Raw genomic sequence first — 17,067 nt, 5'->3', positions numbered from 1 at the left:
AGCAGTCTGGAAACAGGAGACCACATCGTTAGCAAGGATTATTTGGGGCAGAAGAGTAGAATAATTTTCATTAAGGATTTTATCCCTACTTTTTAATCTGAGATTACTTTATCTTGGTGAAACAATTAGAATGCTACATGAGCATGCTGAGTATAGAGCCAGATTTTATAAAGAAAAATTTCTTATTTTCAAAGAGTTTCAACAAGTGACAAAACCTACTGAAATATTTTGCCAGTTATCAAAAAAAAAAATTATGAAGAATTCTAGAATACAATTTTTAAAAAACTACCAAAATATTTAAATAGTTATTCAGTTTTATGAATTACTTTACACACAATGGTTCAAACAGCTGTGGTGTGGGGAGAAAATAAGCATTTTGTTTGAATCCATTTAATAAACAAACACATTTCCATGTATAGCAGTAATCACTATTAGGGGCAAGTTGAAATTATTGCATTGTTTAGGAAACAGCCACAGACTCAGTGTAGAGCAGGATCCCAATTCCTTAGGCACAGCACAAACCCCCTGCACTCCAGAGTTTCCCAGAGAGAAAGAATAGAGAAAGAATAGCTGGAACACAAGAAAAATGGGACAGTTGTCCTAGACAGCCCTAAAATATGAGGAGCCTAAAAGAGGTATTTAAATTAATATAGGCAAGAGCCAAATGTGAGGCTTTTAATGCAGCCAATGAAGTGCAGAGGACCCACAGCATAAAAACTGGATCTTGATATTTTTGTCACTAACTAACTACACTCTCCTTTTAAATGTTGTATTACAGAATATTCCTGCAGCACAGTGCTCTGCAGCTGTCTCCAGACTGATTCTCCATTAAATAGTTTTACATCAGACCCTTTTCTGCAGGAGACAGCACAAAACAAAGTTCATACAGACAATAGGACTTCCAATATTCCTCTGACAGCAGGCACAGGATGGGGCTCAGGCAGAGGTGGGAATACAACCCTTCATCTCCTGACAGTTCCTCCAGAGGAAAAACCAACCTGCACAAGGTGACAGCCAACGTCAGTGACACAGACACACAGAGCGTGAGAGTGCAGAGCCCTTTCCCCCACCCAAACACAGAAATCTCAATAAAAAACATCTGCAACGGCACCAAACCTTCAGAAAGGGACATTTTTACACTAGGAAATGCAAGAAAGAGACAAGAAAGTGTCTAGGAAATGCAAGAAAGGGACAATGTGCTGCTCCAAGGTGGGTCTGCACACACGTAGAGGATGTGCTGCCATCACCCTGCGTCAGAGGGACAGGGATCATGGCAGGGATGAAATATCTCACACAGACCTGTGGGGACAAAGGGGGATGAATCCTTAACACGGAAAACTGAAGATTTATGTCACTGGCAGCTGTCTGCCCTTTGCATCCAGGGGACTTGACATACCACGGGTGGCAGAAGAAAGGAGTGGGCACCACTTCCCATTGCCATTGCCCTGGGTGGACACACCAGCCCATTATCCAGAGCCATCCCTCCCTCCTGGAGCTACCATTCCCATTCCCATTGCCATTGCCCTGGGTGGACACACCAGCCCATTATCCAGAGCCATCCCTCCCTCCTGGAGCTGCCATTCCCATTGCCATTCCCATTGCCATTGCCAGTGGACACACCAGCCCATTACCCACAGGGAGCTGCCAGGCTCCCTCCCTGCTGCACACTCCTGCCCTTCAGTGCTCCCCAGCAGCTGCAGGGAGAAACTGGCTCAGGGAATTTTCCAAGTTCAGCTCCATATCTCGGAGGGGAAGGGGCTGAAACTCAAATCCAGTCGTGTCTTGACTGAACTTCACTGTTCAGGGGCATGAAGGACCTGAAATATTGTGTGTGGGGGAGGAGGTGGTGGTGGCAGAGAGGCTCAAATCATGACCTGAGCAAATTCCTGGGGGTTTTGGTACAATCCTGGAGGTTTGGTACCTGGAATGAGCTCAGTTGTGCTGCAGGCTTATACTGGGATATGGAGCTGGCGTGCTGAAAAACACCCTGTGCTGCTCTGCCAGTGCTTGCACTGCCCCAAAACAGCTCTGAAACAGCTCTGGGTTTCTCAGATAGAGAGAAAAGTAAAGTACACGGAAGATACAGAGAAGAATTATTATGATGATTGTTATTATTATTGTTAACACTCTTATTAAAGCTTGCAGAAAGATCAAACCTCACACCCTCCTGCAGCTGCAGCAATATGAAAGGGAAATCTTTCACACACCAAAGATCTGAAGTACAGGAATATTCCTCATAAAAACTCATTCAGGGGTTACAGGATGCTAGAATTAGGACAAAAGAAGTAACTCTATATTAAATCCTCTTGGACATATCCAGTACAATCCTGAACTCTATGATGATATTTTATTATTCTAAGGAGCCATCAATTTATGAGTGCAGAAAAACTGAACTTCATGAAGACGTTATATTTGTCTGTAAAAAATATAATATCTAATAATGTAATATATAATAATAACACCACGTAATGTATAAGGTAACTATTTAAAATCTATTGTATTGTTGGTATATATAAATATTATACTATATACTACATACTATATTATATATCAATATATTTATATATTATATCAATATATAATATATAATATATAATATATAATATATAATATATAATATATAATATATAATATATAATATATAATATATCTGTATAAAATATTATATTATAAATGTATCTATTTGTCTGTAAAAATAAAACCCAAGGGGTACACACTCCCATCCCAGCAATGGTTTCAGTCTCTGCTTCTGGAGGGCAGCTACATTTTATTTATAAATTTATATATAGATAAATTGCTGGACAGAACCAGTGTCCTGCCTATGCTGCTTGGCTGAAGAGAAAGAACTGACAGTGACACTTTTGAAGGCACCAAAGGAAAGCTGGAAAAAGAGAGAACCAGATGTCCCTGAAGGAATGCTGGGAAATGTTTCAGATAATGAGGAAAGGGGGAAAAAAAACAAAACATCCAAAACATCCCAGAGGATGGGGGGTTTTTTTGAGGTTCTGTGACCAAGTGACACTGACACAACACTGTACAGCTTTTTCTCCCCTCTTTAGCAGAGGAATTTTGACTGAGCAGATATTTTGTCAGCATCAAAGGGAAGGATTTATACTGGCAGGGATTCAGCTGGAAAAGTTGTGGTTACTTTTCCTCCAGGCCCTGAGCACCCACATTCCCAAAGAGAGTAAAGATTTGGAAAACCAAATGCAAGCACTCCTAATGCAAATTACAATGTATATTGAAGCACTCCTAATCCAGGTTACAATCCAGCACATGCAAGTTTGAAGACCCAGGAAACTTTCTAGCAGCCATCAATTCCAAGATCACCTCCACAGTAAAAACTAAAGGTAGGTGGGTGTAGGAGGCAGAACTCAGCTTTATCAGCCACCCAAAACTGCATTTTGTGGTTTAGAGTCATCCAAACACAAGAACCTCAAGTTTCATCTTTTCAAAAAAGGCACCTTCAAGATCTGAATTTTCTTACAGAAATGTTGTGACTGTGAAAGAAAGTAGGACCCCTCATATCAATCTTTTCAGTTTCACTTTTCTTTTCAAGACTTACTTCATTTAAACTATTTACACACACCCTTCTTGGTGTTGATGCTAGATAATACAAAGTGTTAATTGCTTTGCTGAACCAGGATCCATTTAAATTAACTTTTTATGGTAGGAAAACCTAAGCACACCTCTTAAAAATTAATTAAATATGATTTGTAAGACATCAGCACTCAGCTTTAATTTCTTTATGCCATGAGCTGGTTTCATGTGTTTGTTGTGTGCTGTTTTTAATGCTTTAAGCGCCTCTGGAATTGCCCTCAACCCTTCCCAAACACTCCAGGATGTTCCTCTCAGGTTTGGTTTGGAAAAAGAACCTGAGTGTTCCTGGTTGATGCAAACCCACCTGGTGCTGCTGTGCCCTCACGACAGCTCTGGGACACAGAGCCAGACAATTCCTTTTTCCCTTTCTGATACACACCTCTCCCACTGAGCTGCAGAGAGCCAAGACGAGGACCCAGAGGGGAAATGAAGAAGTGGAAAACTTTTCCCCTGGAGCAAAAGAAGAGACCTAAGCAGAGAGCAAGGGAACACCTGCAATAATCAAGCTGAAAAGTACAGAATGTGCAGAATTCCTCTCACATTCCATGGAGAAAGTTGCCTGGTTCTTTGAGAGAAGCATTGGGAATGCAAGGGAAGGACAGTCAGAGGAGAAGCTTCCTACAGGCTACACCCAAAACTATTGTTTTCATTTTTTTTTCTGTTTATATAGAGATAAAACCACTCCTGGAATACTTAAATACAACCTTCCTGCTGCTTCCACTGAAATAAATAATGGATTTGCACAAGATAAATACCCAAACCCACAGTACACCATGCACATGGGAGCTTTGGTGGTTGTTCTCTGCTGGAATAATTTTGATTTTTTTTTTTTTAATCTCATTCAGCATGAAAAATGCTATTTTTTGGTGAAAACAGCCTTATGTTAACCCCTGTCAGTGATAGCCACTGAGAAGGGCAAGGGATTAAAAGCCACCACAGAGCAACCAGTTGCCACTTGATTTTATTTTATTTCCTTGAAACAAGCCTTTGTAGGAAGACACAAACTCATGGAGGGAAGAGCTGTTTGCCTAATGATTTGATTTTATTGATTTTATTTTATTTCCTTGAAACAAGCCTTTGTAGGAAGACACAAACCCATGGAGGGAAGAGCTGTTTGCCTAATGGGTTGGCAGCCACTGAAACTGAACAAGCTGACTGCTTAAAAACAACTCAGGAGCCACAGTAAAAGATAGAAAATTATTGCTTCCTGTCATGACCAAATATTAAACACAGCACACACCTAATGGCTCTATCACTCCCCAGGGAAGGAGCTTTATGAACAATAAAATCCCAGCAGACTTGCACTGTTTGGACTCAGAAGCCTCATTATGGGCTCGCTGATCCAATACAATTCACAGGCTGGATGGACTCCACTTGGAGGAAAAGCCACCAAATGTGGAGCTGTAAGTGGGATGCCCATGGAGACATTAGCATTTATTTGTGAGGAAAAGTAGCAGAGGAGATGGGGAGAAAAAGGAAAAAATAATAAGGAGTAAAAAGAAGGATGGCTCAGATGGCAGCAGCACATTAAGGATCCAAAGCAGGGAGAAAGATGGGAATGTGAGTCCCAGCTGCAGGGGGAAATGCTGTTCCAGGACATGATCCAGCCTGGAATACAGGACTTGGGTTCCACTCCTTCGTGTGGAATGTGTCCTACATCCTGTCTCCTACATCATCTTGGGCAAAACACAGCTTTGAAATCACATCTCCAACTGATTTAAGCTTCAGATGCACATTTTGTACTTTCAGTCTCAATCTTTTCTTCACAAGGATTTGGGGTGATGTCCCAAGCAGGACAAATTGTTTCATCTCCCATCTGAAAGCAGAAACACATTAATTGGGAGAACTTTGAGGTGAAGAAATCACCTTCAGAGAGGCTGAAACCCTGGGATGTTTACAGGGCAGAAAATATGGGAGATCCCACCAGAAACAGATGGTGAAAGGAACACACAGGGAAGGGATGAAGAGAAAAACAAAAGGTTCAAAAGGAAAGCCAGAGGCAGTAACTAACAAGCTTAGGGCAGATGAAGTGACAAGTCCATAAAACCAGGTCCAGACAAAGGCCAAGAGGAGTGCAAAAGTGAGAAGAGTATTTCAGGTCATAAATACCCAGAGGATGCTTTCATTAGGATGCAAATACTCTGAAATATTGGCATTTTTATTGATGAGTGCAGATGGAGCCAGGCAAACACAGAGCCAAGGAGTGGAGCTGTGCAGATCCCATGTCACACACTGCTGCTCTACATAACCTGAATTTCTTCTGTGCTGTTTGCACAGTGAATTTATCCTCAACTTCTATTCCCAGAGGTGCTTCAGTCCATGGGAAACTTGTTCTCCATTCCCCTTTCCACTACTTCCAACCTCATTGATTCCAATGGCTCCTTACTCTGCTCTCTGTCCTTCTGAGGTCAGCAGCCCCTTAACCTCCTCATTCACTGTTTATGAGCACAAACTGCACCAAATTCTCCCTATTTACAGGGAAAAGCCTCAATCTAGAAATAAACAAGGATCTCCCACACCATGTGTAAGCTTTACTCCCATCTTTGCATTGCTCATGCAGGATTTAGCCCCAGCACCATCAACATTTTTATCTCAACTGATCTAACAAGACTGGAATCCATCCATGCTTGTGTCCAGGGTGCTCTAGAGCATCAGGGAATTTTATCTGATTTATGCAGAACTGCTAAAAAACTGCTAAAAATCCTTTGGGTCTTGTCTTCATTGGACTTATTTTCTTAAGGTTTCCAGGCAGTAGCAAAAATAGTTAGATTTTATTTTATAAATTATATAAGGTGCCCTTGCTTAGGCTCAGCCATGTTTTCCTCACAGTTCTCAGATGAGGACATGAGCTGAGTGTTGTTGTTACAGATTTAATGGAACTGAAGTGATCAGTATTGGTGGGCACTCCCACACATCCTAAAAGGCATCTCTCTGTTTGAGGGCAGAGATGCTCACAGTGACAGCGCATGGCCAGGAGAAAATCTGCACAAAACAGAAGTGGAAACAGGTGGAAATAAGGTTCCAGCTCTGTTTAATTCCCCAACAATCCATGCTTGAAACCAGCAGTGATTTAAACCCATCTCATTTCTTGCTCCATTCCAGAAGCAGCAGCACCTCCAGCCCAGGCAGCAGCAACCAACAGTGCTGGGGGGAGAGAAACTTTACAAATTGCACTAATCCTGAGTATTTCCACACGTCAGTCCTCGGCAGCTGTGTCTTTGTGTTATCAGGCAAAGTCAGAAAATCACATACATAGTTTATAGCTAAACACAGACCCTGTGAATGGCTACAAAAATAAAGGGACTGTGATGGGAAGAAAGGAGCAGAACCCAGGACTTCCACGGACCCAACCAGTCCATTCTTCATTTTTCCAGCACACTCAGAAAGATATTTAAGCTTCTTCTGACTCACCAGCTTGCTGGAAAATCTGTTGTCTGTCAACATTAAATGAAAAAGATTAAATGACACAAGCTACTCTCTAGTTTAGTCTGTTTACAAGCTTTAAGTGTTTGCACACATCAAAGATTTCAAGATGTTTTGGACAGCAAACTAGTAAAGAATTTTCTTTTTGTCTGAAAGAAAGGAGAAAATAAAAAGAAACAAACAAATTAGGCACTAAGAGAACCACTTGTCAAATGGCTGGGATAGTGCAATTTGAAGTTACTGACTCCCCACAAACATCCAGTCTACTAAAAAATTCATAAAGAGACAGATGGCACAACAGCAGCTCCTTGCAGGAGAGCAGGGTTTAGCAGTGAACAAAGGACTTTGACTCCCTAGGACAACGGGAGAGATCATTGTGGGTTTTGGGGGCTTGGAAGGGGGCACTGGGGCAGGCAGGGAAGAGCTCCTGCTTTCACCCCACAGCAGCAACAGACCCCAGACATCCCTTCTGCCTTGGCAGACTCACAGGGGCCACAGAGAGCAGGGCAGAACAGGAACAATCCAACTCTGCATGCAGATTCAATCCTCCTGGCACCAGGAATGTGAAAAACAAACCCCAAAAACTCCTATTCAGGGATCTGAAACCGCTTTCCACAGCCAGGTAGTTGCTAATGCTTTGTATTAAGGGGGAAACTGAGGCACAGACTTATGTCACTAAAGGTGACAGGACAACCCACTGCCAGTGGGAATTTGATCCAGGCCTCTCCAGCCCTGCTGTTCTGCCTCTGAGCATGAGGAAATATCCTTGTGTTACCCAGTGGGTTTTGGAATCACCTAAAGGGAGGTGTAAGGGATAAAGTCCTTTTCAGGTGGCTGAGATGGAGAGAAAAGAAAGAAAAAAAGATAAAAAAATCCCAATCAGAACTCTGCACTTATCTGAAGTTAGCGCCTTCAAAATGAAAATTCATCTATGTGTTCTTTTGGGGATTTTAGGCAGAGGGCAGTGGGCAGGGAGGGAGGTGGGGCGGCAGGGAGGGACACACACACGCACAGACACACACAGAGGAGATGTAAAGCCCATCCCTATTAACCCTGAAGGGACTTTTAGTGCCTGTGGGAGAGCTCAGCCCTCGGTCCCTGCAGCAGGGAGGGCAGGGCACCAGCAGGGATGGAAACTTCAATTCCACGTGGAGGGATGGACCCCCATGGCACAGGGATGTCATCCAGGCTCCTCTGCGCCTTCCAGAGAGGCTTACAAGTCACCAGCTGTGCTCAGGCCTTGGCTTTTTGTTAAAGAACAGCTACAAAAGCCTCATTTTTTCTCTTGCAGCAGCTGCTCCATGGTGCCCTTCAGCATCCCCCAAAGCAGGGTGCCCAGGGCTGAGCTGGTGCCACTGGGTGCTGACCCAGCTGGAGATGCTGGGCACTGCTCTCCATCCCAACCATCCCCTCCAGTCCCCTCCATTCACTACCCAGCAACAATCACTATAAATAAATTAATAAAACGTGCAACACACACCAGACCCTTCCCAGGACAATCAGGAACGGTTTAGGAAAAGGAGTTTAGTTAAAAGCAGAAGGAATTGGACCCAATGTCTCAGATTCTAAAAGAACCTGAGCTGAAAGACCTCATTCCATGGGCCCAAAGGGAGCACAGGACCGTGGAGGCAGCAGCCACAAACAGCACAGGGTTTGTGCTCCCAGCTTTTCCTGCTGTTCTGACAAGTTTCCCTTCTAGGAACAAAAAAAATTCTGTCCCACCCTAGTGACACTGCATTTTTAATTGAATTAAGATATTCATTTGAACGACGTGAAATTTTCTTTTGACCGTTTAAGATGTTTCATTTGGATTACATGTAAATTTCTTTTCACTGGTTCTCTCTATTAGGAAAGGGGAGGGGAAAGGTAAAAAACCAAAAAATCAAAATTTTCATCTAAAAATCTCACACCAATTCTCCCCTGTACCACAGAGGCTTCAATTGAACCACAGCTTAAGTAAACTCAGCAAAGCATTAAGAGTAACAAGTACACAACCTCCTCTAAAGAGTTTGAATCTTCAAGAACACAAAGAAAACTAACAAAAAATTAAAAGGTCATTGCCATTTGACGAATTTATATCCAAAATTACACAACTCACCTACAATGAGAGAGAAAATCTGCAGTAAAATGATTAATTAAATTAATTTGCCTCTTCCACGACCTCTTAATCCTCATACCAAGGTTCTTTTTATTAGCATAAACAGGGTAGGAAAGGCAACAAACTGAGTAATTCTAGCACAGGTGTAACAAAATACAGTTTTCAGTTGGCAGTGCCATCTTCAAAGGAATGAGCTTCCATCCACCCTTCCACACAAAAGTTCCCCAGCACCCGCATCTCATGTCCCTGCCTGTAATTTCCATAAAGGAAACACAAAATTCACTCTCCAATTTCAAGGAACTACCAGGAACATCAAGAACCAGCACTTCAGCCATGAGAGAAGGAGGGAAAAAGATAATATTTACATATTTGATGTCTCTTAAACCAACCAATTCCACAGATACCAAGTTCCAAAGGCAAGGAGAAATCCAGGATGAATCCACCACAGGAACACCAGAACCAACTTAGCTCTCACTAATTCTGGTTGTGCACACAAAGTTAAAGCTTGCTGTGACATTTTGAGAACTGATTCTGGCTCATGTTGTCCAAAACCTTGGAATGCAAGTGCTTCTGGATTAAAAATGCAATCCCAGGTCCCTCCAGCCCTGTGCTCCTGTGGAATTCCCAGCAGCGCTGCAGGACCTGAGCTGTGCCATCCCTGTTAAATCAGAGGCATCGCTCTGAAATCCAATTCTGTCCAGAGTTACACCGGAATTCTGGCTCAGAACATCACAGGAACCAAAATATTCCAATGTATCCTGCACACCTCTGCCAGCAGGAGAGGGCACACGCTGCATTTCAGCAGAGAAGTTCCCTTTCGTATGGAAACATTCTCATTTCCAAGAGGGAGTGGAAAAATAACTGCAAGGGCCTTCGGATCTAAATCCAGTCCCCAGAGCAAAGGTCACTGCAAAAATGTTTTATTCAGCATCAGAACTTTTGGAATTCTTTCAAGGAGGAGAAAAAACCCAACAACAACAACAACGGGGCTGACATTTTTTTCCCACTAAACTATTTCTTGCTTTTCAAACAGGGTTACAAGTCCCCAGGATTTGGTGAACACCAGGGAATTGTGTCTCCCTCCAGCACACAGCAGGTAAAAAAGTGGGGAGAGAAACAAATAAAGGGGAAATCACTATATTGGTGATGGTGTTACAGTTGAACCCAGTGATCTTAGGGACTTTTCTAATCTCAAAGATTCTGGAATTTTATTCCATGGAAATTCTGATTCACTTTGCCCACACTGCTTAGGCAGAGCTCTGTAGAAAACAAAGATGTTTTTGCAATTCTCCTCTCTCCATTTTCCTTTTTTCCCTTCTCCTGAGACATGAGACAATGCCACAGCCAGGTTGGTACGTGGCATATTTTTACACTGACCTATGATTTCACACCAGGGAAAAACACCTGTATTTCAATCACTATTTAAAGAAAACCTGTAGTTCACTTTACATTAACAGCAACCCACCATGAAGGCATCACTGAGCTGAAAATATCACCATATTTATCGATCCACATGGCTGCAAGGTGCACTTCAGAAATTACATTCCACCTGCTGCCAAGTCCCTAGGCAGAGGTGTTTTCCTTTCAAGAAGCTCTAGAAAGACCCTCTAAATAAATCTAAGCTGCTGTCCAGCAGGTCCAGAGCACACAGGACTCTCCTTGTTTGAAAGACAATAAAAAATGACCCCACAGGGTGCATTCAGAGGAGTGGAGTGCGCAGCTCCGCTGTGCTTTGGTGCTGTGCAGGTTGGTGAGGATGAGAGAGGAGCCAAGGGTGTCTCTGTGCACAGGCAGGCACAGCACAGCTCTGCTGCTTTATTTGCACTGCATGTGTTGATGGAGATGTGGCTCGCAGGATTATCCCTCACTCCTCAGGCCCTGCTCCGCTGGGTGAGTGTAAGTTTTCGGTGTTTCTCTTTTCTCTGATTTATGACCGGAGATAGCTCAGGGATGCCACTTGCTCGGTTTCTCGGCTGTTTAGGCTTGTAAGTTTTCTGGTGCTGTTTAGGTGGCCTGGAAAGGCCCAGGGATGGCCTTGAAGAGCCCGGCGCTTCAAAGGACGAGGAGAGACTTCTGATCTTGTCTCGGTGTTTATTAATTGTTTATCTAAAAGATTTTCTTTCAGCCCGACAGAGGTCTGCACAGCAAGTCAGCCATGGGCACACTGCACAAGCCCCCGGGCGGTCACTTATCTTTATACCCGAAGTTACGTGTACAATATTTATAATTTTTCTCCAATACCTTCTACCCTTATTAACCGGTGCACCTTTAGTAATAACCAATCCCAAAGTGCCACCATCACCACAGAAGATGGAGGCCAAGAAGAAGAAGAAGAAGAACAGGACACGCCCCAATTCCTCCATCTTACTTCTTTAGACCCCCCTGTACCAAAATCCTAAACCCTGTGTTTTACACTTTAACTAACTTATCCCTTCACCATTCACCCAGTGAAACCTTCCCAGTCCTCATACAGGTGTCGTCTCCTGTGTAGGATCAAAGTGCAGCCACCAGACACTTCTGGCAGCATTCCAGGACTCCCGAGCCCCCCAAGGGTGGTCTCGGTCACTCTGCACATCAGTCCTGAGGTGCTGAGATCCCACAGGTGAGGAGGCAGAACAGAAATAACTGTGCAGAAGTAACTCTGCCAGAAGGAGGAGTCGCTCTCTTGATGCTGCACCACCAGTCAGTGGTAGAAAAAAGAAAAATATTTAGGTTTGAGTTTTGCTTCTTTCAGCAAGCCAAGCCTCCTCCAGACAGCAGGGCAGAGCTGGGATAAATTCTTCTCTCTGCAGCCTAAATCTGATTTAAAAAGTGACTGCCTTTAACTGAATGGAGCAGCTTTATCAGGCTGCACCCCTGACTTATCTCCCACATCTACCCTCACTGAGCTCTGGAGTTCACCTGGAATGGACACACACACAGAGAAAGGGAAGAACCCACACACAAAAAGGAACTGCCAGACTGAGCCTGGAGGATGCTTCCGTGCCAAGAGAATGTCTATTGCTGTTAGCAGGGCAGGCAGGAAAAAGGTTCTGGGCTCAGAACAAATTAGGAGAGGTCTAGACAAAGTTAGGAGAGGTCTTAGAACAAAGTAGAAAAGGTTGGGACTCACTGAACACAACAGGTGATTTGTGATGCACATTTTACACATAGTTGTTAGAAAGAAAAATCCTGTCCTTTCTCAGAGCTTCCATTCCATTTTACATCAGCAGATCCCAAAACCCCCCAGGACACATCAGAATCTTCACTTTGCATGAGGATAAGCAGCTGGCTTGGGTTTACAAATTCAGCTGGGGCAGGAACTGTCCCTGTCAAGGTCTCAATCCAGGGCCTTCCATCCTGAGCTGCTTCCCAGAAAACTCAGACTTGAGGCTGGAAAGTTCCCAAACGCACATTCATACCAAGCATCAACACAGCCAAAAATAAGCTTTAAATTTCATAGGAAAGGTCAAGATGGCACATCCAGGACTTCTGCTCCCCAAAGAGCCCAGTTCATTGCTCTGGATTGCTCTGTGGATTGCCACAGCTTGTGAGCACAGAATTAAAAGGCAAAACTATGGGGTAGAGGGAGAAGGAGAACCCATCGCCTCATCAGAGTTCCAAAATTATTTAGATTAACTCTGTGATTATAAAAAAAAGGAAATTATGGCAGATCTTTATTCAAACTAGCTTCACTGCTCTGAATGCCAAAACAAGTCCACCAGAAATACTGTGACAAATAAAGCTTATTAGGGAGGAGACAGAACAGGCCAGACACAGGCAGGCACAAAAACTGGCTCTAAAATCAATCCACTCCACCACCAGCTCTCTTGTAGCATCTGCTTCAGGGAAAAGGAACCCTTTAACAGTTACTACAGAATAATCTGGGGGAAAACATTTTCTTGTTGGCTTCTCCTTATTTACTGTTCCCCTTCTGGAGCCCTTGTTTGTGTGCTCCGTTCTGAAGCAGCTCTGCCTGGTTTTATTTTCCCTGTCTGAGCCTTGCTGAACTCCAGATTTCAAACCCTTCCATGTCAGTGAGTTCCACAAGGAAGTTTTTTAAGCTCCCCCAAATATACACAATTTTTACAGTGCCACTTCATGCTTTAACAAACTGCAGTTCTCCCCATTTATGTTATTGACCTAAAAACTAGCAAAAGAACCTAAACCTGGAACTGAAACTGAGTAAAACACAAAGCTGTTCTACATAAAATTGCTCACAATCCCAAACCTGTCAGATTTAATGTTGCATTTTTGCCTTTCTACCCCTCCCTTTCCCCCCACATTTCTACAAAAATATTGCTCTTTTGTTAAAGAACATTAGTGAAGCTGCCAGGCTGCTCAAAGCTTTATCTGTCTCAGTAATCCAGTTGGATCCCATCCCTGGTGAGGAGAGAATGTTCCAGGTGCACACATGGAATATTTGGTCACAATAAAAACAGAATTTCATTTTAAAAATAAACATAAATTTTGTCAAGGTCCCCAAATGGCAGACATCAACAAATAACCAGTGAGAAACAATCTCTGATGATTCAAAGTGAAAACCAATAATTTTGGGATGCTTTTGCAGGAAAATGGGAATTCATCTCCTACCTGTCAATGATCACAGGGTCAGATGGAGTCTCATTTCTGTTGCCACAGCTTTTCTTCTCACAGCACCGACTGGAGAGGGAAAGAAAAGCAAAATTAAAGAACCAGTGGGACAGATGAGGGCAAAGAACCAGCTCAAAGTCTGGCGGAAAACCTTCGGCACTCGATATATGCCTGGAAGCGTAAAATTTCTGCTTTCCAGAAGGGAAAATTAAGGGAATTGGGTGCCCAAGTCCTGGCTGGTTCAAGCTGGAGTTTGGCACTTAGCTCCCTGTAAACTATTCTGAATTACCCAGCCAAAAATGAGCAGCAGTATGGCCACACTTGAGACTGAGGTGATATTCATAAAGGTCTAATAAGTGATTAACAGATGTCATTAACAGGCAGAACCAAATGGGTTATGTGCAGTTAAAAGTCCATCAAAAGGTGTTAGAACTGACTACAAGCAACCTAATGGTTTGGTATATTCCAATAATATTTTTTATATTACTGTATTTTTTTTATTATTAAATATCTAAGTTTTATATGGTTACTGAAAACTTCAGCACTCCATGAAAAGCCAGAAACTGAACATATTTAGATGCTACAAAGGATCTGAAGAGATGTTTTTCAGGTTGGCTTTTGCAATCCCTTTGCAATTGCTTCAGTGATAAACCCTTAAGACTAAGTATTAATTTATACACATTCAGTGGTAATATTAATTATAATAAATAATAAAAAAAATTATAATCAATCGACAGCTCATTATTTCCATTGATATAATCACTGACATGGGTGATGCTCCTGCACACACAGTAGCTGAGTACCGGGAGTTAAACAGACTTTAAAAACAGTCCTTGCTCTGAAATCCTCACTTTTAATAATCTGAAGCAACAGAGAAGATTTAAGCTGTTTTCATGCTCAGGTTTTTTGTTCCAGTCAAAGCCAACATGGGACAGGGCGGATGGACGTACCCAAAAGTTTAAAAAGTCTCTATCAGAAGTCCCACATCCCTCAAAAGTCACCAGATCAGATGCTTTTCTAGAAGATATTTTCCATATTTTGCAGAGGTTTCTGTTCAAATTTACACACATGGGATGAAGAAATTTTGGTGGGTTTTTGTACAGGGGTGCTGAATGCATCTGCAAAATTCTCAAGCATTCTGAGTGTCAGAGCTTCCCAGCTGGGGAGCAATTCCAAGCACAATAAGATTTTTTTAAGTAAATAAATAAATAAATACTAAAATAAAAAATAAATAAAATACTTTAATTCATTAAAGGCACAATAAAATATTAAAGTGGGGATTTTTTTCTTTATATGCTTAATATTTAATTATAAATGCCTAAAATGAGCATTTACACCAAAAACCCTCTTTCAGCTATGAAAAATCCCAACATTTCCTCCAGTTTCCAGGTAGTTCCTGCTCTGGGGCTGAAATTGCCCATCCACATGATCTGGAAGGAGCAGATCTATTTGAATAACAGCTCTAACTGTTTCAACATTCCTAAATTCCCCTTGCCTCAAACCTGCACTTATTCATTGATGCTACTCCTTTTAAAATAAAAGGATACACTAAATATTTAAAAATCCCTGGGGCAGTCCCTGTAGCTGCTGTAAATTGTCATGGCTCCATCGACTTCAGTGCAGCTCTGGTAATTCACACCAGCACACAACATCACTCTCCCTCCCTCTCCCAACTTTATTTTAAGTGCATCTTTTATGGATTTCAGTGCCTAACCAGAGTTTAGAAAGAATGGACTATTTTCGTACCAGGAGCCAAGATGGGAATGCTTTCTAAAGGAGAAAATTATAATAAACCCCCCGAAAAAAGCAGAAAATCCCCTCAAAGGAACATCAGTTTGGGATGTACTTTGACATGTCCAGTATAGCAACACATGGAAAATAACATTTGGAATAAAATCTTTGCTGCTTTACAGGCTGTTATAATAAAGCAAAAAAAAAAAAAAAAAAAAAAAGAAAAAAAGAAAATCTGTAGTGATTCCAGGGATGGTGGCACTTCTTGACAGAGCATTTTAGGATGAATTCTGTGAGACTGAGCACAATGTGGCTGGGTTCAGAAGCAAGTGCATCTTGTTTTATTTCTATTTCCACTATTATTGCAGTTCTGAACTTTGTGTTTGTAATATTCAAACATTTTCCCTCTAAAACTGTGGCTTGCAGCTGAAGTTCTCCAAATATTTCACTGATATCTACGTGCCTATCACAGCTGGGGAAAGATCTTTGTAAGTGATAGACTTTTTCCCCTTTGACTGTAGTATTTTCTGAGCCCAAATATATGAAAAAAAATCTTGATGAGGGAGAAGAGTAATTCCAGTGAAGGAATTACTGTTTGCACATAAATCAGAGTGGGACTGAGGATGTTTCAGCCCAACATTATAGCAAAAATACCTCTTAAATCTTTAAATCCCCATTTCCAAGGGTTTCACCCCATATCCAAGCAGTAACATTTCCACTTGGTTGGTTTCACAAGTGCTGTCTGTAACAGAATTGGCTGGTTCCAATTTCAGTCCAAGCCAAAACCCCCAAACGCTGGTGGTCCAGGATCAAGCCTTCAATATTCTCTTCAAGCAAATTATTGGCATAACTTCACCAACATTTACATTTCTGCCACAGTGTTGGGCTGGGAACACACTTTTAGAGATGCTCATATGCTTAAGACAAGAATATCAAGGCTTAAGATGATTTTCCATATCTTTTCTTGTTATATTTTCTCTTCTAGTGAGATCTACATGGTGAAAGTGATGGTTTATGTTAAGAATGGTCCAGAAAAAACTAAAACCAAACCCAGAAAGTTCCCAGGGACAACCCCAGCCCTACAAACTGAGCACCCCAGAAACCCCATGCCAAAGCCAAACTTCCATCCTTTCCCCTCCTCGCACTTGACTAAAATGGTTTTAAAATTCATCCCTCACCCCACACAAAAAAAAAAAAAAAAAAAAAATTTAAAAAAAAAAATCTGTCTCTAATTTCAAACTCAAATAAGCTCACAGCATGGTGGCCTTTGTTTTGTTTTCTTCTGCCCAACTCCTCCCTGCAATTGCATAACAAAAGTGTCTAAATTCACACCATCTGGCCGATAAAGACGCGGGCCCCAGTGGCCGCCTGGCCCAGCTGATTAGAGCTCCCGTCTAGTCTGAGCCTTGTGGCGAAAGTCACAGCTGTGGGGCTCACTCCACTCAATACAACTCTGTTATTAGCCAGCTGTAGACCCTGAGACTACTTCTGTTCGAATTATAATACCTTTTAACCCTCTGAGCATTGAGGGCGTAGGGGGCTGCTGGCAGCAGCATAACAACGAGTTTCCTCTTAGTGGATAATTGGAAGAAAAGGAAGAGGATGGGGGGGAGTTATTCCAGAAGAGGAAGGTGTTTTACCTT

General features: G+C 42.3%; 1 protein-coding gene across 6 annotated transcripts in view; it reads right to left on the bottom strand.

The window, feature by feature from the left end:
- The window catches only part of EBF2 (EBF transcription factor 2), a 130,446-nt gene that overhangs the window by 106,436 nt on the left and 6,943 nt on the right, over window positions 1-17,067 (bottom strand). For 5 of the 6 annotated variants that reach the window (XM_058820350.1, XM_058820349.1, XM_058820352.1 and 2 more), the window contains exon 6: window positions 13,694-13,762. The exons of the other annotated variant lie outside the window; for it this stretch is intronic. In XM_058820350.1, coding sequence (XP_058676333.1) covers window positions 13,694-13,762 — 69 coding nt within the window. The remainder of the gene's footprint in view (window positions 1-13,693; window positions 13,763-17,067) is intronic. 6 annotated transcript variants of the gene reach the window in all.

Source organism: Ammospiza caudacuta, chromosome 26 (assembly GCF_027887145.1).
Source record: "Ammospiza caudacuta isolate bAmmCau1 chromosome 26, bAmmCau1.pri, whole genome shotgun sequence".
Lineage (NCBI taxonomy): Eukaryota > Metazoa > Chordata > Aves > Passeriformes > Passerellidae > Ammospiza > Ammospiza caudacuta.
The sequence above is the reverse complement of the archived record's forward strand: the minus strand, read 5'-3'. Positions and strand labels throughout refer to the sequence as shown.